At 53.9% G+C, this 22,424-nt stretch overlaps 2 protein-coding genes across 2 annotated transcripts; both read left to right on the forward strand.

Moving 5' to 3' along the window:
• The first annotated feature begins 2,060 nt into the window (after positions 1–2,060).
• LOC6501864 (dihydropyrimidine dehydrogenase [NADP(+)]) lies at positions 2,061–7,550 on the forward strand. Its single transcript, XM_001966743.3, has 6 exons — positions 2,061–2,270; positions 3,220–3,289; positions 4,190–4,942; positions 5,000–7,060; positions 7,116–7,273; positions 7,367–7,550. The coding sequence occupies exons 2-6, from the start codon at positions 3,245–3,247 to the stop codon at positions 7,452–7,454; spliced, it is 3,105 nt and encodes a 1,034-aa protein (XP_001966779.1). The 5' UTR covers positions 2,061–2,270; positions 3,220–3,244; the 3' UTR covers positions 7,455–7,550.
• A 95-nt stretch (positions 7,551–7,645) lies between these two features.
• LOC6501866 (cubilin homolog) lies at positions 7,646–22,368 on the forward strand. The gene is made up of 14 exons (XM_001966741.4): positions 7,646–7,871; positions 7,946–8,245; positions 8,311–8,494; positions 8,573–9,343; positions 9,398–10,150; positions 10,217–10,876; positions 11,069–12,799; positions 12,849–13,011; positions 13,076–14,122; positions 14,196–16,537; positions 16,600–17,094; positions 17,155–18,954; positions 19,010–19,688; positions 19,751–22,368. The coding sequence occupies exons 1-14, from the start codon at positions 7,771–7,773 to the stop codon at positions 20,008–20,010; spliced, it is 11,286 nt and encodes a 3,761-aa protein (XP_001966777.2). The 5' UTR covers positions 7,646–7,770; the 3' UTR covers positions 20,011–22,368.
• Positions 22,369–22,424: the final 56 nt, after the last annotated feature.

Here is a 22,424-nt window from a genome sequence, read left to right on the forward strand (position 1 = left end):
CTATCCACCTATCTATCTATCTATTTATCTGCGTATCTGGTAGGTTGCTCTTCTACATAGTATAGCCCGCATATCGCCTTGTCGCCTCAGATGAAAGGCCCCAACTCGAGGAGCTTGTCGCATGTGGCTGTTCTAATCACAAATGGCTTTTAGCCCGCGCCATTTTTTCAGTGACACGACATGGACGTCTGACTAGGGGGGGCTGTGATCTTGCAGTCGCTCCAACTTGATTAATTGCACGCATTTTCTGTTCATTTAGGCGACATTTGTTTGGCAACACCCTCGGAAGAAGGGGTTGCAAGCAGGAGTGATGGACTACGGGTCTGTTGTTCCCAAACTAGTACTATCTGGTACGCTCCGATCATTTCAATTCGCAATATTAAGGCTGTTTTCACAGGGTATCCTCTGAGTCGTTTCTCAGCCGACTCAGCCCAGTGTTGGAACCTTCAAGACCCTACGAGAATGAATGAACGATGTGACAATGGGCCCTGATGGGGCCTGTCCGAGGTAATGCCCGTCCAAAAATATGAAAAGTGAAAAATCAGAAAGGCGGAATAGAGCGGAAAAGTGGAAAAGCGGAAAAGCGGAAAAGGGGGTAACCCCCACTCAAGTCAACAGGCTGCTGTCCGAGTGATGGGGAAAAATAAATTCTCAATTGGCTTGCTTATTTTGGCATGCATTCGAATGTAATTTATTGTGCGCCTGCCGCGTTGCATTGTTTATTAATTAAATGCTCTGGTTTACTTGCCCAGGGGGGGTTTGCCTCTGTGTAATTTATGCCTTTTTAATGGGCGCCCCGTGGGGGTGGTCGTTGCATTTTCATTGCCATTGGCCTACAATCCGGACCTCTCAGACACGGGATTATTTCAAGTTTATTGCCAATGTCATGTGCCACTGCCAATGTGCCTGCCACTTGCCACTGCCACGCCACTGCCACCCACAATGTCCGTCAGTTAATGACCCAAAATGATTACAGCCTCGTAAATCAGAGCTCCATGGGACTGTATATATGGGTATCTATAGGTCGCCCCTGGCTGATCCCTCACAGATCATGTCCAAAAATATTTGGAGACGTGCAGAATGTTTGGTTGCTTACACGAACAAATTAAGAATTTATATATGCAGATGCGAATTAATGGGTCTGCTATACTATATATAGTACATACTTAACAGTATTCTTCTAAAATCTTAAAAAAGATACTCACTTTCAACTTTATTAAGTTTTAAAACATACTTTTTGGCTGGTGTTGCGATGTAGAATCTGTGTAGAAAAATGCTATAGACCTTATATATATTCTGCGATCTTGTAAACAAGAAAATAATCTTGCAGATTTCTTGATTTACTTTCCCAGCAATTCATACAAAATAAGTCTATAAAATAAAAAATGTTTAGCAGGCGATATAGCTCCTAATCCGATGCCCTCCTTAATCGCAGAACTGTAATCGGAGCTACTGCAATATTGCAATATTATGGGGACTGTGAAATAGAGAGCCATGAGAGTAAATCAATACTTCTAACGATCGTATCAGGGCACTCCCTGAACAGTATCTTATGGGTAGCTTTGTAAACTAAAGTGATCGGGAAGGCATGCAAGTGGCCACAGGGGGCCCGAAACCCCTTTTTAGATATTGAAATTAGATACTCTTTTGTCTTCCTGATTCCCTGTAACTACTCCTAAGAAATTAAGATAAAAACAGGCAGGTGTCCCAGGTAGAAGTATGGTCTATACAGAGCTGACCTTAGCCAGGGGTTCTTCGTGAGATGGTCCACCCCCTCGACGGCGCCCCTGCCCCAACATGTGGCCACGGAAAACATACAGTGGCGACCAACAGTACTCGCCCCCACTATAAATATTAAGATACTTGTGTGGCGACCGTGTGCTATGGCGACAAGATCTCCCCTCCATATGAATACTTTTGGAGCAGGCCGTGTATCCGAAGTAGCTTTGTTTATTTGGCGATAGTGGAAAATAGCACTGACGGCGACGGCGACGGCGACGGCGACGGTGACTGCGACTGCGACAGCGACAGTGACGCGGCTGCGACCGAAAGTCAACTTCGGTTGTGAAACTGCTCTCCAAGAATCATTTCCAATTTGGCGTTTCCAGTGTGAAGACCAATTCGTCTTATTTTCCCCCATTTCCCGCGTGTGTTTCGTAGTTTTGTGACTCGGATTGTGTTTGAATCTTTTTTTTCTGTGCCTTCTCCTAAACACTTCTGATCGCAGAGCTCTTTTCGCTTTAATTAGAAGCAATATCCGTCTTTAATCGGTGGGTATCTGTATCTGTATCTGGATTGTTTGCTGCCCAAATATGAAAAGGCGAAACAACAACAGCCCTGTTCTAAGCTCTGAACTTGTTTTTCGCATTTTCGACGCATTTTCGATTAGCATGAGAATCCATAATGAAGAAACTAAGTCGGAAACCTGATAATGCGGCCGAATGGGGGTCATGGGGGAGTCGAGCAGCTGTGGGGGGAGCTTGTTTATTAGCGGTTCAACTATTGTGTCAAAAAATAATCAAAATTCTACAGCTACATATATGGGGGCTCGAGAGCGGCGAGAGCCAGATGGCTCTGGAGAGCGAACATTTGAATTAATTCGATTAAGTTTTCAATGTGTTGTAATACACGTGTTGTAATCTACGTGTTTTCCAAGTTGAGCTGATTAGCTTTCATTCATCCACACTTTTATTTACGTAATGGAAACTAGAACTAGAAGTAGAGTACTTTACATCCTCTCTGCTCCCATTAACGATAAACTCTATCTTCGATCAAACACAAGAGCTCGCCAATTAAGTCTATTATCTCTCGCAAACAAATGGAAAAAATAGAACCACGGGCCTCCCATGAACATGACCTTCACTCGCCGTCCCCCTAATCGGGGCCCGCTCTTCGGGGGGTGGCCCCATTTTTTATTGTTCCAGCCGCCGAAAATTTCAATAAATAGAAAACAAAACTAAAAAATGGGGTGGTGCCACGCCACGCACAATCTCCCCTGCCCGTCGCAACCTTGACTGATAAATGATAACGCCCTTATAAATGATAAGCCAACTATGGTGCTAAAAGTACTCATAGATACAGTTGTTTCTCCGGCCGCGGCCGTCCAACTTTGCTCTGATAAGAGGCCAGTCGGCCGGCTACTCTGATTAGGAGCTCAGATTATCGGCATTATGCTCCTTCCAATACAATACCCCTCTAACATCTTCTCATTTCTTCCAGGTGAACTGCAGAAGCGTCCCTCGAGATGAGTCCGCCACAACTTCTCAGCAAAGACACGCCCGACATTGAGGTAGGTCCAGGTGCCACTGCCACCAATATATCTTTTATACTTTTACCCAAATGCAAAGTTACAGCTCGTACTCAATTAGTACGAGATAAGATAACACTAAGTGCCAATTGAAAAGAAACTAGGAATAATCGTTCGTTGGCAACCAATTGGCAGATTTTCAAGTGAATGATTAGAAAATATGATTTTTGAATTTGAATAATTAAAAACATGATTTTGAAAGGAGTCTATTGGAAAATGGTGGGATGCCCCGTGTGGCCTCAATCGAAGGCTGTATCTTCGGCAATATTCATCCGATCCTGAAGCGGAATACCTTAAAAGACTCGTGAATAAATCCTCTTCCGATCTGCATCAAAATCTCAAAATTTATTTTGCGATCGATTTTTTTCAAATTTTTTATGAGGGAGTCCCCGGAAAGGGATGGGATGCCCCATGTGGCCCCAATCGAAGGTTGTATCTTCGGCAATATTCATCCGATCCTTAAGCGGAATACCTTAAAAGACTCGTGGATAAATTCTCTTTCGATCTGCATCAAAATCTCAAAATGTATTTTGCGATCGATTTTTTTCAAATTTTTTATGGGGAGTTCCCGGAAAGGGATGGGATGCCCCATGCGGCCCCAATCGAAGGTTGCATCTTCGCCAATATTCATCCGATCCTGAAGCGGAATACCTTAAAAGACTCGTGAATAAATTCTCTTCCGATCTGCATCAAAATCTCAAAATGTATTTTGCGATCGATTTTTTTCAAATTTTTTATGAGGGAGTCCCCGGAAAGGGATGGGATGCCCCATGTGGCCCCAATCGAAGGTTGCATCTTCGCCAATATTCATCCGATCCTTAGGAGGAATACCTTAAACGATTTGTGAATAAAATTTGTGAATCCTTTTCAATCCTCCTGTAGGACCTGCTGGCTCTGAACCCGCGGGTCAAAACCCAATGCACGGTGGTGCCCACGAAGCAGACCAAGGAGAACAAGAAGCACTGGAAGCGGAACGCCGACCACGCCGCCCCGCCTTGCACGACTTTGGCTAACGACTTCTCGGACATCAAGCACACGACCCTGTCGGAGCGAGCGGCCCTCGAGGAGGCGGGGCGGTGCCTGAAATGCGCCGACGCCCCTTGCCAGAAGTCCTGCCCGACACAGCTGGACATCAAGAGCTTCATCACCTCGATTGCCAACAAGAACTTCTACGGCGCCGCCAAGGCGATCTTCTCGGACAACCCCCTGGGCCTGACCTGCGGCATGGTGTGCCCCACCAGCGACCTTTGCGTGGGCGGATGTAACCTGCAGGCCTCAGAGGCAGGCCCCATCAACATCGGCGGCCTACAACAGTTCGCCACCGAGGTGTTCAAGCAGATGGGCGTCCACCAGCGACGCACGCCCGAGGCGGAAGCCAATCCGCTTGGCCAGAAGATCGCCCTTCTCGGCGGCGGCCCCGCTGGACTCTCGTGCGCCACCTTCCTGGCGAGGCTGGGCTACCGCGACGTGACCATCTTTGAACAGCGGAAGTACCTGGGTGGGCTAAGTGCCTCCGAGATTCCACAGTACCGACTACCGATCGCAGCCGTGGATTTTGAGATCTCTCTGGTGAAGGATCTGGGCGTGCGCATCGAGACTGGACGCTCCCTGTCCACCAAGGACTTGACCATTCAGGTGGGATGCTTTTTAGACACAATGTGATTCACAAGATCTCATATCTCATATTTTTAGGGCCTCCTGTCGAGCGGATACGATGCTGTATTTGTGGGCATTGGCCTGCCGGAACCGAAGCTGAACCCGATCTTTAAGGGGCTCAGTGCCAGCAACGGCTTCTACACCTCCAAGAACTTCCTGCCTTTGGTGTCCGAAGGCTCTAAGCCGGGACTGTGCGCCTGCAAGGCGGCCGCTGGCCTGCCCAAGCTTCACGGAAATGTGATTGTGCTGGGCGCGGGCGACACGGCCTTCGACTGCGCCACCTCGGCATTGAGGTGCGGGGCCCGGCGAGTCTTTGTGGCCTTCCGGAAGGGATCGTCTGGCATCCGGGCGGTGCCCGAGGAGGTGGAGCTGGCCCGGGACGAGCGCTGCGAGCTGCTGCCGTACCTGAGTCCCCGCAAAGTAATTGTCAAGGACGGGCAGATCACTGCCATGGAGTTCTGCCGCACCGAACAGGACGATCAGGATGCGTGGGTGGAGGATGAGGAGCAGGTGGTGCGGCTGAAGGCGAACTTTGTCATCTCGGCGTTCGGCTCGGGACTGGAGGACGCAGACGTCAAGGCGGCATTGAGTCCGCTGGAGTTCCGTGGGGAGCTGCCCGTGGTGGACCGCGTGACTATGCAGAGCAGCCTGAAACAGGTTTTCCTGGGTGGAGACCTGGCGGGCGTAGCTAATACCACAGTGGAGTCGGTCAACGACGGCAAGGTGGCCGCCTGGGGCATTCACTGCCAGCTGCAGGGCCTCCCACTGAGCACCCCGGCGGCCCTGCCGCTGTTCTACACGGACATCGATGAGGTGGACATTTCCGTGGACCTCTGCGGCATCCGATTCGAGAATCCTTTCGGCCTGGCCTCGGCCCCGCCCACCACCAGCACAGCCATGATCCGGCGCGCTTTCGAGCAGGGCTGGGGCTTCGTGGTGACCAAGACCTTCGGGCTGGACAAGGATCTGGTGACCAATGTCTCGCCCCGCATCGTACGGGGCACAACCTCCGGCTACAAGTACGGCCCCCAGCAGGGTTGCTTCCTCAACATCGAACTCATCTCGGAGAAACGAGCGGAGTACTGGTTGCGCGGAATCGCCGAGCTCAAGAAGGACTTCCCCGAAAAGGTGATCATCGCCAGCATAATGTGCAGCTTTAATGAGGCCGACTGGACGGAGCTGGCGAAGCGGGCGGCCGAGTCCGGAGCTGACGCCCTCGAGCTGAACCTCTCCTGCCCGCACGGCATGGGGGAGCGCGGCATGGGTCTGGCCTGTGGCCAGGACCCAGAGCTGGTCGAGCAGATCTCCCGCTGGGTGCGCCGGGCCGTCACCCTTCCCTTCTTTATCAAGCTGACGCCCAACATAACGGACATTGTTGCCATCGCGGAGGCAGCGAAACGCGGCGGAGCCGATGGCGGATCGGCGATCAACACCGTGCAGGGCCTGATGAGCCTCAAGGCGGACGCCACTGCCTGGCCGGCCATCGGCAAGGAGCAGCGCACCACCTACGGTGGCGTCTCCGGCAACGCCACCCGACCCATGGCCCTCAAGGCGATCTCGGACATCGCCAGACGGGTGCCTGGATTCCCCATCCTCGGCATCGGTGGCATAGACTCCGGCGAGGTGGCGCTTCAGTTTATCCAGGCCGGCGCCACGGTGCTGCAAATCTGCTCCTCGGTTCAGAACCAGGACTTTACTGTCATCGAGGATTACTGCACAAGTCTCCGGGCACTACTCTACCTGAAGGCCAATCCGCCGCCGTCGAACGGCGCCTTCTGGGACGGCCAGTCCCCGCCCACTCCGGTTCATCAGAAGGGCAAGCCGGTGGTGCACCTGACAGGGTCAGGCAATGCCACCCTGGGCTTCTTCGGACCCTACCAGCGCCAGCGCGACCTTCAGCTTGAAGAGGTACGCCGGCAGAAGGGCGCTCTTTGGGACGCTGAAACGGGCGCTGTCCAGGAAACGCCAGTCCTGGAGAATGGCAGCGCACCGAAATCGGCGCCGCGCATCAAGGATGTCGTTGGAGCGGCGCTCGAGAGGATCGGGCCCTACAACAAGTTGGACAATAAACAGCAAAAGGTGGCGCTAATCAATGATGTGAGTGGAAAGGGTCTGTTTCTCTTTTAGGATTTCTAAAGACTTCTTTTTGCAGGACATGTGCATCAACTGCGGCAAGTGCTACATGACGTGCGCCGACTCCGGCTACCAGGCCATCGAGTTTGACAAGGAAACCCACATTCCCCATGTTAACGACGACTGTACCGGCTGCACCCTCTGCGTCTCCGTCTGTCCCATCATCGACTGCATCAGGTGAGTGTCCTCCTCTTGTTGCTCCTCCTCCTGTTTCTGCTCCTCCTTCTCCAGTAATCCTCGCTAATCGCCGTTTTCTCTCCGAATTTCCAGCATGGTGCCAAAGAAGATTCCGCATGTTATCAAGCGGGGCTTGGAAGAAAAGACCTTCTACACCCACGCCTTGAGCCAGTGCCAGTAGATCCTGCCCAGATCCAACCTAGTTGTATCCCTAACTGATATTACGTTCCATACTAAAATGAAATCAAAAATAAAATAAAATATTCAAGAGCAAAAATGTTTAATCTTCGTCCATCTGTGGCGACATTCCCGATTTGATGGGCGTTCTTTTTGGGTAACGCCCCCTCTTCGCCCGAAATTGATCTGAAATTGAAAACCCAAGTGGAGAGGCACAGTCGTCTTTCGGCTTCCAAGCGGATCGGACTTCTTTTCGCGTTCCTCTTCTGCGGAAATTATTTTTTTTAGTTTATTTGTTTAGTGAAAAGTGAAAGTTGAAAATGCACGGAGCTGCCAGGAGGAGCAGACTCCTCGTTCATTCAATCCTGATATTAGCCTACATTCTGGACGTGTCCCCTGGTGCAGATGGCTTTGTTAATTCGTAAGCATTCGAGCACTGTCCTTGGACAGCCGCAGGGATTCGGGAGACTGGATCTGACTTTCCAAATATTCTAGACCAAAAATAATCAGCAAAGATGGCAATCTTATTTTCGAGTCTGGGGCCAATCGAAACATCAGTTTTCGGCTGAGCGGAAGCTCAAGGCTCATCGTCAATGAGGACTTGGACGTCCTGGAACTGCTGCAAGCCACCGGTGGCGCCAAGAAGCGATCTTCGGCCGGCGCCGGCAAGAACGAGGAGTGGAATGCCGGCGAGGATGTGGATCTACGGGAGCTTGCCGATCAGTTGGCCGATTTCAATAGAAGGGCCTTTGGGCCCAATGGCCTGGACACAATTCTGCGCCAGCAGCAGAACAGGTAAGATTCAGTAACCTGCAGGACGACAACTTGGAGTCATGGAGTTCTCCTCTGGCATTGAACAGATCCCGGGGCTCCTTGGCGCTGATGCGACGCTACCAGACACGGCTGCGGATGGCGGAGACTAAACTGGACCGGCTGAAGTCACATTTAGAGACAGACAGCTGCGCCAGTGGACCTTGCAGCAACGGAGCCACCTGCTCCAACACATACAATGGCTTCCGGTGCCAGTGCCGGTCTGGATTTGAGGTGGGTTTCCCTTTGCCCTCCGATGAAAAAAAGGGGAGTATTCGGGGGCGTTGTTCATGTTTTTGTGTTCATTTCCAGGGACCGAGGTGCGAGCTGGACGTGAATGAGTGCTTCCTGTACGAGGGCACGGATCTGGGCTGCCAGAACGGAGGTCTCTGTCAGAACAACGTGGGCTCCTTCAGCTGCACCTGCCTGCCCGGCTGGCACGGGCTGCACTGCACCCAGCGAAAGGGGGACTGCTCCCTGGCCAGTTCCTGGGAGCTGTGTGGGCATGGAACCTGCGTACCCAGCGCCGACGACACGGGCTATCGGTGCCTGTGCGAAGCCGGCTGGAAGACCAACGGACTGACCCCCGTGTGCGGGGAGGACGTTGATGAGTGCCACGAGTCGGCCGCCCACACACCCTGCTCCACCAAGTGCATCAACCTGCCGGGCAGCTTCACCTGCGCCCCTTGCCCCGCCGGCCAGACGGGGAACGGCGTGAGCTGCCAGGACATGGATGAGTGCAAGACCAATAACGGCGGCTGCAGCCAGAGCCCCTTGGTGGACTGCATCAACACGTTCGGGTCGTACCACTGCGGCGACTGTCCGATTGGCTGGACCGGCGATGGCCGGACGTGCGAACGCAGTGCTCCGGCTCCGGTTCCTGCTTCCGGATCCAGCTCGGAGCTTTCCACCATAAGCAGCTGTGCCCAGCGAAGGAGCCAGTGCCATCCGGCGGCCAACTGCTTCGAGATCTCCGGCACGGCGGTGTGCAGTTGTCCAACTGGAATGGTGGGTACCGGATACGGTCTCACCGGCTGCGTTAACGGAACTGCCAAAAACTGCGGCGCCACGAATCCCTGTCTGGTAAGGATGCTTCTGGTAAGCATAATGATTATTTAACTTACTGTTACTCCGTAGAACAACGGTATCTGTCTCGATGTGGGTCCCTCGAACTTCACCTGTGTTTGCGGACGTGGCTTCCGGCCGCCCCTCTGTGAGCCCCTGCCAAGCCCATGCAGTGCCAATCCCTGCCAAAACGGCGGACGCTGTCGGGCCACCCAAGGAGCCGATGGCTTTGTATGTCAGTGTCTGCCCGGCTACAGGGACCGGCTCTGCTCGACGAGATTTAGCAGCTGCAATTCCCTGCTGAGTGCGGCCAGCGGACGGCTGAGGTATCCGCCAGAGAACGCCGGCTACGAGCACAACGCTCAGTGCGCCTGGGTGATCCGGACCAACGAGTCCCTAGTTCTCAACGTTACCTTCCACTCCTTCGACGTGGAGGATTCAACGGAGTGTCGCTTCGACTGGCTTCAGGTGAATGACGGTCGCTCGGCGGCGTCTCACATAATCGGTAGGTACTGCGGCAACCATTTGCCCCACGGCGGCAACATCATCTCTTCCGGCAATCAGCTGTACCTGTGGTTCCGCTCCGACAACTCAACGGCCGCCGCCGGCTTCGACCTTACGTGGACTTCGATGCTGCCGCAGTGCGGTGGCCGCGTGGAGTTCGAGACTCACGGGACATTGGCCTCCCCCGGATCGCCGGGCAATTATCCGAAGAACCGAGATTGTCAGTGGCATCTAGTAGTGGCCAACACGAAACGAATAAAACTGACCTTCTTCAGCCTGCAGCTGGAGCAGCACACCGACTGCAACTTCGACTATGTGGAGGTTAGTTCCACATAAAAAAATACCAGCCTTTTAATCCATACGCTTTGTCATTTTGAAACTCGACAGATTCAAGACGTCATATCCGGTGGGCAGATAGCCAAGTACTGTTCCAGTGGACCGCCGGCTCCTCTGCTCTTGCCCACCCATGAAGCGCGGATCCTATTCCACTCGGACGCAGAGGGCACTGACACCGGCTTCCAGCTGCACTACTCGGCGGAGGAGCGGATTCCGGGATGCGGAGGCGTTTATACCGCCAAAGAAGGCACCATTTTCGGACCCGACATCCGCGCCGGGGAATCGGCGTCCTGCGAGTACGAAATCCACTTGGCTGTAGGTGAGGTAATTGCGATCTGGTTCGAGATTCTAGAACTGGGCACCAACGAATGCCTGGAGATTTGGGATGCCAACGATGAAGGCAGCTCCTACCTGCAGGATAAGATTTGTGGCCCATTGGGCGGTGATTTTCCGGACTACACCTCTCAGTACAATCGCCTCAGGATCAAGTTCTTCGGTAGTTCCGGCATGTTCAAGATGCAATACAGGATGTCCTGCTACCAGTTGCTGGACAGTGCGGAAGGAACTGTAACTTCTCCGGGCTTTCCGAATAGAACCTTCTGGACGGACCAAATGTGCACCTTCACGGTTAAAACGTCAGTGGACACGGTGATCACGTTGAAGCTGATTGATTTCGACCTGGAAGACCAATACGATGGTTGCAGCCTAATGGTGAGTTTTGATTCAATATCGAAAACGAAACAACGAAGAAAATATATTTGAATATGACCGCCCTTACCACTTTCATTCCCGATACTATCGCATACCCCAATCGCATGCTTACCAACACTAGGCGAAAGCTTTAAGCTTTAAGAATTCGATATAAACAACAAGTCTTATCGGACAAAATTATTTTGATTGCAGATCAACGATGGGATGAACAGAAATATCCTGGGACCCTTCTGCGGCTCCACAAAGCCGCTGACGGAGTACATTAGCGTCACAAACTTCCTGCAGTTCCACCTGTCCACGTCCTCATCTACTAGCGGAAGGGGCTTCAAGTTCACGTACGTAGCTCTTCCGGCGGCCACCGGCCATTGCGGTGGAGTGTACACAAAGCCCGGCCAGAACATACGGCTGCATGTGGACGGTGAAGGAAATTATGACACGGACGCCCTTTGCTACTGGGTGATTGCAGCGCCCGCAAACAAGGTGATCCGATTGCACTGGCTGAGCTTTAGCTTAGAGGCCACCTCGGACTGCAGTAATGACTACGTGGAGGTGTATGATAGCCTCGATGTTAAGAGTGTCAACTACCTCAGCAAGTACTGCGACCACCATCTGCCGGAAGACTTGCTCACCCACTCCCGCCACTTGGTCATCAAATTCGTTTCGGATTACAGTGACTCCGAAGGCGGCTTCGAGCTGGCTTATACTTTCGAGGATCGTCCTGAATGCGGTGGTCACGTGCACTCCTCCAGTGGGGAAATTACTTCCCCGGGATATCCGGCGAACTACTCCAATGGCCTGCACTGTGACTGGCATCTGACCGGAGGCGTGGACAACAGGATGGAAATTCAGATAGAATCATTCGACTTAGAGATGTCCGTCAATTGCTCGGCGGATTACCTGGAGGTGCGGAACGGCGGCTCACCGGACTCGATTTTAATTGGACGCTTCTGCGGCAATACTATTCCCACCCGGCTCCCCGGATTCACCAGCGAGATGAGAGTGCTCTTCCACACCGACGTGGCTAGGAGCGGACGCGGTTTCAGGCTAAGGTGGCGACTGTTGAACACCGGATGCGGAGGCCGTTTAAAGGCCAACAGGGGCGTCATCACTTCGCCACGTTACCCGAATCCCTACCCCCACCTGGCGAACTGTGAGTGGCGAATAACCGTACACCCCGGATCCGAGATCGCACTGCTCATAGAGGACTTCGAGCTGGAACCCTGGAACAATTGCTACTACGACAGCTTAAAGATCTACGAAGGTCAAAAGACAGTTGGCCAGGAGCCAAAAATTAAGGTGTGCATGGACAAGTCGGACGGCGAACAACTCATCAGGATTCACGACCAGGAGGCAACCATAGTCTTTAACTCCGATGTCAGCAACGCCTTCCGCGGATTCCGGATCTCCTATGAGGCAAGTTGCGGGGTCACCTTAAGCAAGACCTACGGAACCATCGAGAGCCTTAACTACATGGAGCCCTTCGAGGACTCCATTCCGATCAACTGCACCTGGACCATCAAGGCGCCCCGCGGCAACCACATTCGCCTAGAGGTCTCCCACCTGGAAACGCACGAGGAGCACATACCCAATGGCCTGCCAGGCGGCCTGTACATCCTCGACGGCAACCGGACTCTGCAATTAACATCCCTTGCCTCTCTTAATTCCAGCGGCGACACTCTGACCGTGGTCCACAATTCAAGCAATCTGAACTTCCAACTGGACTACCACATCGACGGCTGCCAGCAGGAGCTGCGCGGCGAAAGTGGCTCCTTCCATAGCCCCAACAACCCGGGCATGTACCCCAACAACCTGGAGTGCTACTGGCTCATCGACGTTGGCAGTGAAATGGGCAGTGTTGTCGAGGTTACCATCTACCAACTAGATCTCGAGGAGAGTGCCAACTGCACCAAGGATGCGATAACGGTAAGTGAGTGTAGTACTGCCACTTTATATCTAAACAGTTCTTCGCCAGTTCTCCAACCACGCCGACGCGGTGCAGGCCCATGATCGCCATTGCGGATCGACATCTAAACTGGTCTTTACCAGTTCTGGCCACCGGCTGCACGTGCGCTTCATCTCGGACGGATCCCATAACGGTCAAGGGTTCGCAGCAACCTACCGTGCCGTGAAATCGAGTAAGTAAAGCGGTAGGAGACACCAACTCCTGGAAACTTACCTTATCATCTCCTATATGCATAGCTTGTGGGGGAAAAATAAGCTCCCGAAACGGGGTCATCCAGTCACCCAACTACCCGGGCGCGTATCCGGTGAACAGCCACTGCGAGTGGCAGGTGGAGGTGTCGCCATATCACCGGATCGTATTCGATGTGCAGGACCTGCAGCTGGAGGTGGCAGCGACCTGCAACTGGGACTACCTGGAGGCCTACGACTTGGGCGAAGACGAGCTGGAGGGTCGGCGACTCTTCCGCGTATGTGGCGAGGATAGTGACAGCAGCGTTCCCGTAATGAGTGCCAGCAACCTGGCCTTGGTGCGCTTCGTCAGCGATAATTCCGTTTCCAGCGCGGGCTTCCGGCTGCACTTCCACGAGTCCTGTGGCCAGCAGATCAGCATCGACGAGTCGGACTTTGACTACATTGAGCTGTCGCGGCAGGCGCCGCGGAACGAGAGCTGTGTGTGGGTCATCCAGGCCCAGGAGGCCACAAAGCACATCATCCTGACGACGACGCATATAAATCTGCGGGAGATCGCAGATTCCCAGTATCCCACCGAGGGCGATTGCATGCCCGCGGGCGTGAAAATCTACGAGGGTACCGAGGCCACCGGCACTCCTCTGCTCTCCTTCTGCCGCTCCCATCCGCCGGCGATTATCTCGAACGGCCATGCCTTGACGATCAGCGTGCCGCTGATGCTAGTGGAGGAGTTTGAGGCACACTACATGACCATGGATCAGGCCTGCGGCAGCGTGTACAACGCTCTGTCCGGGCGGTTCACCACGCCCTACTACCCGTCCTCATACCCGGCAAACATGGAGTGCACCTGGCAACTGATAGCGAATGCCGGAAACTCGCTCAGCCTCACCCTGGAGTCGATGGACCTGGAGGACTCTGAGGGCTGCAACCGGGATTACCTGGAGGTGCGGGAGAAGGACCCAGAAGGCGCCCTCATCGGTGTCTACTGCGGAAATACAGTGCCTCCGGTAATCCGCTCCAGGGGAACCATCTGGATGAAGTTCAAGAGCGACGACGACAACGTGGGCGAAGGCTTTATGGCATCCTACAATTACGGTGCGTACCACGTCTTACAGACTCCTCCGTTTGGTGTCGTCCTTTATAACACTTATTTTTTTTTTCTTTAAAGAACACCACAACGAACTGAATGGAACCGAAGGCGCTGTGGAGTCGCCCCATTATCCCAGCAAGTTCAAGAGCTCCGAGCCATACAGCTGGAGGATCACCGTGGACAAGGACTACGTGGTGGTAATCTCAATGCAGCATCTGCGAGATCTGGACCAGGCGCATCTGCGCTTCTACGATGGCTACTCGGATATTGGCTCCCAGATCCCACTGGTCGACTTGGAGGAGCCCATCCAGTCCAGCAGCAACGTCTTATACTTCACGGCCAGACGCGGACCCTTCCGGCTCACTTGGCAGCGGCTGTCCAAGGAGGAGCTGCGCTCCAACCGCACCCTGATCGAGCAGAACCAGAAGTGCGGAAACCAGCTCATCAAAGTGGGCAGGGCCATTCTGCTTTTCAAATCCCCAGGATATCCGGACGGCTACGAAGCCAATTTGCAGTGCGCCTGGAACCTAGTGCCCTGGAGCCCGGCCGTGCACGTGATGCTCACGCTGGACACGGTGGATATGGAGAAGTTCGGCGACGACTGCATCGCCGACTACCTGCGCATCTCCAGCAGCAGCGACCTGCAGAACTGGTCAGAGCCGAAGAAGATCTGCGAATTGCCGAGTGATGCCCCGTCGCGGACCTTCCACGGGACACCCTACCTGCGGCTGGAGTTCATTACGGACGCAAGCGTTAACCAGACAGGCTTCAAAAGCTTGCTGCGCACAGCGTGCGGCTCGGAGATCTTCGTAACTGGAACGATGCTACTGAATGTTACGGAAGTGCTGAATATTGGTCCGAGCGTCCAGCAGGACTGCATCTGGACGCTGAAAGTGCGCCAGGGGCGCCACATAAGATTGGAGTTCCCGGAAGTCGTACTCAGGAACAGCAACAGCCCCGCGGACTCTACCGGCTGCGATAACTTCCTGGTCCTGCGCAACGGCGGCGCTGGCGACTCACCCTTCCTGGGCAGAGGCAAGTACTGCGAGGACAACATCTCGGACGCACTGGAAACCTCCTCCAACACGGCCTACGTAAAGTTCCACCACAAGAGGGGCCCGATCCGCTCGCAGGTGACGATCCGCGTAATGGAAGTGGGCCAAGCCTGCTCCCGGCGCATCCAGCTGACATCCGCCAAAGACTCGGAGGTGATCAGCTCGCCCCTCTACCCGAATCTCCCCAACCCGCACTCGGAGTGCGTGTGGGTTGTGACAGCTCCGCCCGAACACCGGATCATGCTGCACTTTGAGGACCGGTTTGACTTGGAGGACCTCTCGAAGGACTCTGGCGAGTGCCAACGGGAGTTCGTCCAAGTCTTCGACGGCGGCACGGAGCTCAAGCCGGAGGTGGGTCGCTACTGCGGCAATCGCAAGCCCGACACCATCTATTCCAAAGCCAGCCAGATGAGGATTCGCTACTTTACGGACGTGGCCGAGCCACACGCCGGGTTCAAGGCCACCGTGAAGTTGGCCAGCTGCGGCGGCTCCTTCTACAGCTCCGAGGGCGTAATTTCTTCGCCCTCGCGAGAGCTTCTGCTGTCGCACATGGAGGACGGGAGCTCTATCCGGGAGTGCGTCTACACCATCGAGATGGAAAAGGGAACAACCATTGATTTGGAAACGACGAGCCTCTTCCTGCCCAGCGCAGAGAATGGCAACTGCTCGCAGCACACCCACATCCTACTGGAGGAGATGGAGCCGTACGGGGAGGAGGGTTTGGATCGCGTCTCCGACCAGCTCTACATATGCGGCTCGGACAACCGTCACCTCCTCGTGGAGACCAACAAGGTAGTGATACGCTACCGGATGGTGGATGGAGTGCCGCCCGAGTCCTACGTCTTCAGCTGGGTCTACAAAGCGGTGGGCTCGCGCTGTGGCGAGACCATCCATGCCGTCCAAGGCGTGCTCCAGACCCCCGGATACCCGGACGGTGTTACTAAGCCGGTGCACTGCATCTGGAAACTGGAGGTGCCCAAGGGGCGCCGCGTTAAGCTGGAAATCCTGGACTTTAGCATTCAACTGGAGCCTCCTTCCACCAGTAGGTCCACCTTCCGCGGCCGACTCACCGTCGCCAACGATCACAGGATGATCTCCATTCTGGGCAGGTACACCGACAGTGCGCCCGCGACGGTCATCTCCACTGACAACACCATGGGCGTCGAAGCCTTCCTGATGCCCATCTCCCGGCATCGGGGCATCAAGCTTCGTTTCAGCGCCTACGGACTGACCCAGTGCCGGCGCTTCGTCTTCGAAGTTGGGGACGTGAGCAGGGAGATCGCCTTCCAGAGGACCAATGTCACCCAGGCGGTGCACTGCAGCTACGACTTGACCCCGCCGGTCAACACAACCGCCCTGATACAGGTAAGTTATTTCTATTTTATGCCAATCCAGTTCGAGGACCAACTGCCACTCCTTCCTTGCAGGTCAAGGCGTACAACAGCAGCTCTACCATGATGCTTAGCTCCAGGCTCTGCTCCCTGATATCGCCCCTGAAGCTGAAGCGCCAGGACCAGTCGGAGCAGCTGATGCGCCGCATTCTGTGCGGCTTCGAGTCCCTGAAGCCGGACCAGCCCCTGCCCACCGTGCGCCTGCCCTTCCCCATCCAGCTGACGGTAACGGCGAGCGTTCGCAACGCCCTGACGAACCTGGTCCTGGGATACAGCTTGCAAGCCTGTGGTGGCATGATCGTCTTGGAGCCGGGTGACAGCATGGTGGTGCGACAGCCCAGTAACATGGCCGGCACCCAGGGTGCCATTGACTGCGCCTGGGCCATCGGTCCGGGCGTCTCGACCGCCGGAGAGGACGGCGAGCTGGCGCTACAAGACATCCAGTTGGAGGTTTCGGTGGAGCTGAACCTTCCCAGCCCCGCTCCTGCTGCAGGTTCAACCCTGGCGCCCTGCCAAAATCACTATCTGAACGTGAGTCCGCCAAAGTGGCAGGGGATTTGATGAATTCAGCTAACCCAATTGCTTCCACAGGTCTACAGTGGTCCCGACCAGAACTCGCCCTCACTGGGACTGTTCTGCAACAAGATTTCCGTGACGAACCTGGTGGTGGAGCGCGGTCTCTTCCTGGAGTACCACGCGGAGAGCTTCTCGCCCAATGCCACCTTCAACGTTTCGATCAAATACGGATCCGGATGCGGCGGCAAGCTTCAGTATCCGTACCGATCCATCGACTTCGGGGAGCAGTACAAGAACAACATGGAGTGTGTCTGGGAAGTGGAAGCAGAGCCGGGCTACCACATCGGACTCTCCTTCCAGGGTCGCTTTTTCATCGAGGACAGCAGCGGCTGCACCAAGGACTACCTCCTGGTCCAGCAGCGGAACGAGAGCACTGCCAACTGGACCGATATCCAGAGGATTTGCGGACGGGTTTCGCCGGGGCAGATCAACACCACGATGCCGTACATGCGGTTGACGTTCCGCTCCGACGGGGACGTGGTCGGCGACGGATTTCTGGCCAGGTTTGAGCGGAACTGCGGCGGAGTGCTGTACGCCGAGGAGGAGGAGCACGAGCTGGCTAGCCCGGGATACCCCACGGGCTACGAAAAGAACCTGCACTGCAACTGGACGATTTTGCCGCGGGACCCGCATGCCAGCGGCGTCCTAGTGCGCTTCCTGCACTTCGATCTGGAGAACTCACCCACAGGTTGCATCTACGACAACGTCACGGTGACCACCAACGACGACGATGACGGGTACATCGATAAAAGCAAGCAGGCCATCATCTGCGGAATGAAGCTGAAGCACGAATACCGGGCGAAGAAGTCCGTGAACCTGTTGTTCGCGACTGACAGCACCTACTCCGGCCGCGGCTTCCAGCTGATGTACACCAGCCGGGTCTGCGGCGGCGTCATCTCCCAGACAAGCATCGTCCAGTCGCCCAAGCAGCACACCGACAACAGCTTCCCGCCGAACAGCGACTGCTACTGGAACCTTACGGCCCCCCCAGGCCACAAGTTCACCGTCAAGTTCGAGAAGCTGGACTTTGAGGCGCACTCGGAGTGCATGTACGACGGCGTGGAGATCTTTAGCGGACCGGCTCCGGTGGAGGCCGAGAGACGGGGCCGTTACTGCGGCCGCATGACCGATAACCTGCCCATGATCAGCATACCGCGGGAGCGTGGTCTTATCCACAGCTTCTCGGACGAACGGGATCCGTCGCAGGGCTTCCGGGCCCTGGTCCGTGTGATGCGGAACTGCGACGAGGTTATAGCCCTCAACGGCTCACAGCGGTACACCTACAACAGGTTTAACACAGCCGGCGGCTATGCCAACGATCTCGACTGTGAGGTGAACTTCCAGGTCAACCGGGATCAGCATATCAGGCTCCAGTTCAACAGCTTCCATGTGCAGCAGTCCGCAGACTGCCAGAAGGACTTTGTCGAGCTGCGCGACGGAGCCGGTCCCTTCGCCGACCTCATAGGGCGCTTCTGCGGCCAGGACCTGCCACCCACTCTGGTCAGCACGCGGCACACTCTCTTCCTGCGATTCGTCACGGACGCGACGGGCAGCGACTCCGGTTTCGAGCTACAGATCAACGCCATACCCAGACTGTGCGGCTCTTCGGACATAAAGCTCGAGACGACTGGACAACAAATGGCAACACTGGCATCCCCGCATGTTGAGTCATCGGACGCGATCTCGGGGCTCTCCTGCTACTGGAAGATTAGCAGCGACAAGCCCATAAGCCTGCACTTCCAAGAGCTCTCGCTCCAGGTTCCGGACGCGAACGGTAGCTGTTCGGACGACTACCTGAAGGTGTACACTCGTGAGGTGAGTAAGAGTGGCAGCCTAATCCAGTAAGATAATACATCCCCACCTTTTACAGGATGCCGAGATGGTGAGCTCGGGCTTTAGCAGCGAACTGGTCATCAACGGCAACCAGGACAGGCGCAACTTCATAGACTACGCCACGGAGCACGTCTTCTGCGGCAACTCGACGCCGGACACCTACTTCTCGAACTCGAACGAGGTCTTCATGAAGTTCCACCGGAAGAACCGGACGGACGAGCGCGCCTCCTTCCGCGTCAATGCCATGGTCAGCTCCAACTGCCAGTGGCAGTACACGGGCCTCCAGGGCCGCGTCCACCTGTCGGAGACCTCCGAATGCGACGTGCTGATCAAGGCACCGGAAAACTACACCCTCAGCCTGTACTACACGGAATTGGTGTTCGGGGCCTACGACTGCGAGGAGGAGAACCTACAGGTCTTCGACCGGGGCAACCGATCCCTGCAGAAGGTCTGCGCCTACGTCGACACCGGCAAGAGCCTCTTCAGCTCCACCAACGAGCTGCGGCTGCACGTCAAGACGGGCACCTATTTGACCACTCTGGACTTGACCTACTTGGCCAGCCCAGTGGAGCAGGGACCCGGATGCGGGGGCCAGTTCTACAACACCGAGGGCCTCTTCACCAACCCCTTCTACCCGGCCAATATCCGGAACAACTCTGACTGTCGTTGGGTGGTCCGGGTGCCGAGCAACAACAAGGTGCTGCTCAACTTCGACGGTGAGTGTTTCTTTATCGGCATTGTCCTTCATCATTCACTATTTGAGTACTCCCACGCGTAGTGTTCAATCTGGGCAGCCGCAGCACCTGCCACACAGACTACCTGCAGATCCTGGAGCAGGACGTGGCCGGCGGAGCGGAGAAGGAGGTGCGCCGCTTCTGCGGGGACGACAATCCGCGAAGCTACATCAGCAAGAAGAGCCAACTGGTGGTCCGCTTCCACAAGACCGTCAACTACGACGGCGTGGGCTGGGTGATCCGGTTCGCCGGCGTCTACTCCAACTACAGGCCTCCCGCCTACCTCATGGGCGGTATGCCCTAGGCGGGATCATCCATCTTGTCGAATCATTCCCGGGGCCTCCCCATGGCAATCACTTGTGTCCCTCAAACGTATCCTTCTTCTCCATGATTTGTAAACGCATTAGTATCCTTAAAAGTCAGTTTCCTGAACAAATCTTAAATAAAAAGCATTTCTTGGTATAAACTAATGTATTCCTCATCGGAAACCTTGCTGATTAATAGCTTATTGATGTTCCTATTTAAATATTTTGGAAACATAACTTTTTGAAGCCCTGTGTCCTCATCGCTCTGGCATCTGGAATTTGTATTCCCACTTATTTATTTGTTAGTTTTCGGTTTTTGGTCAAAACACATTTCGAGCGGCACATTTGAATAGATATGACAGGCGCATCGTAAACCAAAAGTTTCGGATTGCATAACCCGATTCCGATTCCGGTCCATTGATCTGCCAAGTCGCCACTATTTGCACATCGAATCGGGGCGGAGGCTGATGCCGATTTGCATTTGGAGGGCCAACAATTGGACTGGGGCTGGGAACCACTTCCATCAGAGCCACCTCCAGCCACGGCCTGCCCCAACACAAGGTGCTTTGACACCCAAAAGCCCAAACAAAATACAAAACTGGCAGCAGCCAGTCGGGCGATAAAAGCCAATAGCTTAAGTATGTACAGTAGACCCTGGCTATCTAGAATCTCCCTGCCTTGTTTTGTGGCTCAAAAGCTGTTTGGGAAATGGAAAAATGATTCCATTTCAGGCCTCTTTTGGCTTCAATTGTACTATTCAATAATGGGAATTCGGCCTGTAGCTCCGATATTTGGCCATTTAGGCGAAACTGAAACTAAAAACCGAAAAACGTGCTGGTAACGGATCATCAGCAAATCGAAAGAGATTGGGAGCGACAGAGGGTCTAGGTTTCTTCAGCTTTTTTTTTTTTGGAGGCTGCGCATGCGCAACAGCGCGCATTAAATAATTTATACAAAAATGCACACAAAATTAACAAATTTGAAAACGATGTTGCATGATATAATAATCCGGCTGCGGCGATGCCGAGATTCCGATGCCCGCGATGCCAATCCACGATCTACGATGATAGCGTAGTGGCTTCGTAGCGGCTTCCCAGACCCAGACCCAGACCCAGACCTAGCTTTCTGTTGCAATACGCTTGCTTCTACACGGAGAGAAAAGTAGAGTAGAGTAGGAAAGTCAGGAATATATGTACATCAGATGGTCTGCATGGTGGGTTCTTCTCCCCCAGGCCCTTACAAGCCGTCAGTCTTATTGTACATATATGTAGTATGCAGAAAGTATATAGCACTATTTATGTAATATCCATAATAATCATTGCTACCCATTTTTGTCAGTGTAATTAGTGAAGCTCCCAAATCGATAATCATATGCAAAAAGCCGGTCAGTCGGTTTTCGAGGCTTGACCTACGACGCACCTTTCTCTGCCTCTGCCTCTGCTACCTGCCTCCACTGCCTCACCTGGCTGCTCTGCCTCTGTAAGCGGAGCAGAGCGTGGCGGCAGAGCGCATCTGCTTAGGGCTGAGCTTTCGTTGTAAGTTGTGTTATCTGCCTCAAGCTGTTGTTGTTTTCTATTTGTTTGTGTTTGCCGGCAATTTGTTATTGTTGCTTATGAGTTTGTTGGTCAGTTGAGGAAATCCATAGCTGATTGCGGCCTACAGGGTGTTTTTTCGGGAAGTACATGCATAATTGAATAATAATTATCAGATATCTGAAGCAAAGTGGAGGAACTAAAACATATTAATCATATTTCGTATAAATATATTCAACACAAACCCTTATAGTTCAACAGAAATAAAGAATAAATAATCTCTTTTTATTTATTCACATAATATCTCACATTTGCTAACCATAGATACTAGTTTTTGAAAGCATTTCTTCTTTTATTTATATAATTTATTAATCTTAGCCCACAGTTAAAACTATAAGCTTAATCCTTGCACTTAATCCTTAAAGTAGCGTCTGGTTTTCCAAAAACAGCTTCAGTTTTCTGAAATTCTCTTTGGGAATGCCAGAAAAAAGAATTCCCAGACCAGGCACCCTGTTCGGCCCGCAGACCATCATCTCTCAGGTGAGTTGCAAGAGCAACGGCTACGGCTACGGCTACGGCAACGGCAGGTGTGTTGAATCAATTCCGTGGGCCAGCAACGGCGACGGTGTGGTGATGGTGACGTCACGGCCTCAGCGCATCTAACGGTTAGCGGATCTCCGGCGGATCTCCGATCTGCTATCTGCGATCTGCTTGTATAAAAGCCGAGGGCCAGTGTGGAGAGAGGCATCATTCGCTGGCCGGGATCAGAGCGACGAGCATCTCCCAAAGGGAACTACGAGTGGAAACCCCAAAGAACACAAAACACAAAAATGAAGGTGAGTCTCAGGTCCTGGACCTGAACCTGAATCGGAAGTGGATTA

This window comes from Drosophila ananassae, chromosome XR, assembly GCF_017639315.1.
Source record: "Drosophila ananassae strain 14024-0371.13 chromosome XR, ASM1763931v2, whole genome shotgun sequence".
Classification (NCBI taxonomy): Eukaryota; Metazoa; Arthropoda; class Insecta; order Diptera; family Drosophilidae; genus Drosophila; species Drosophila ananassae.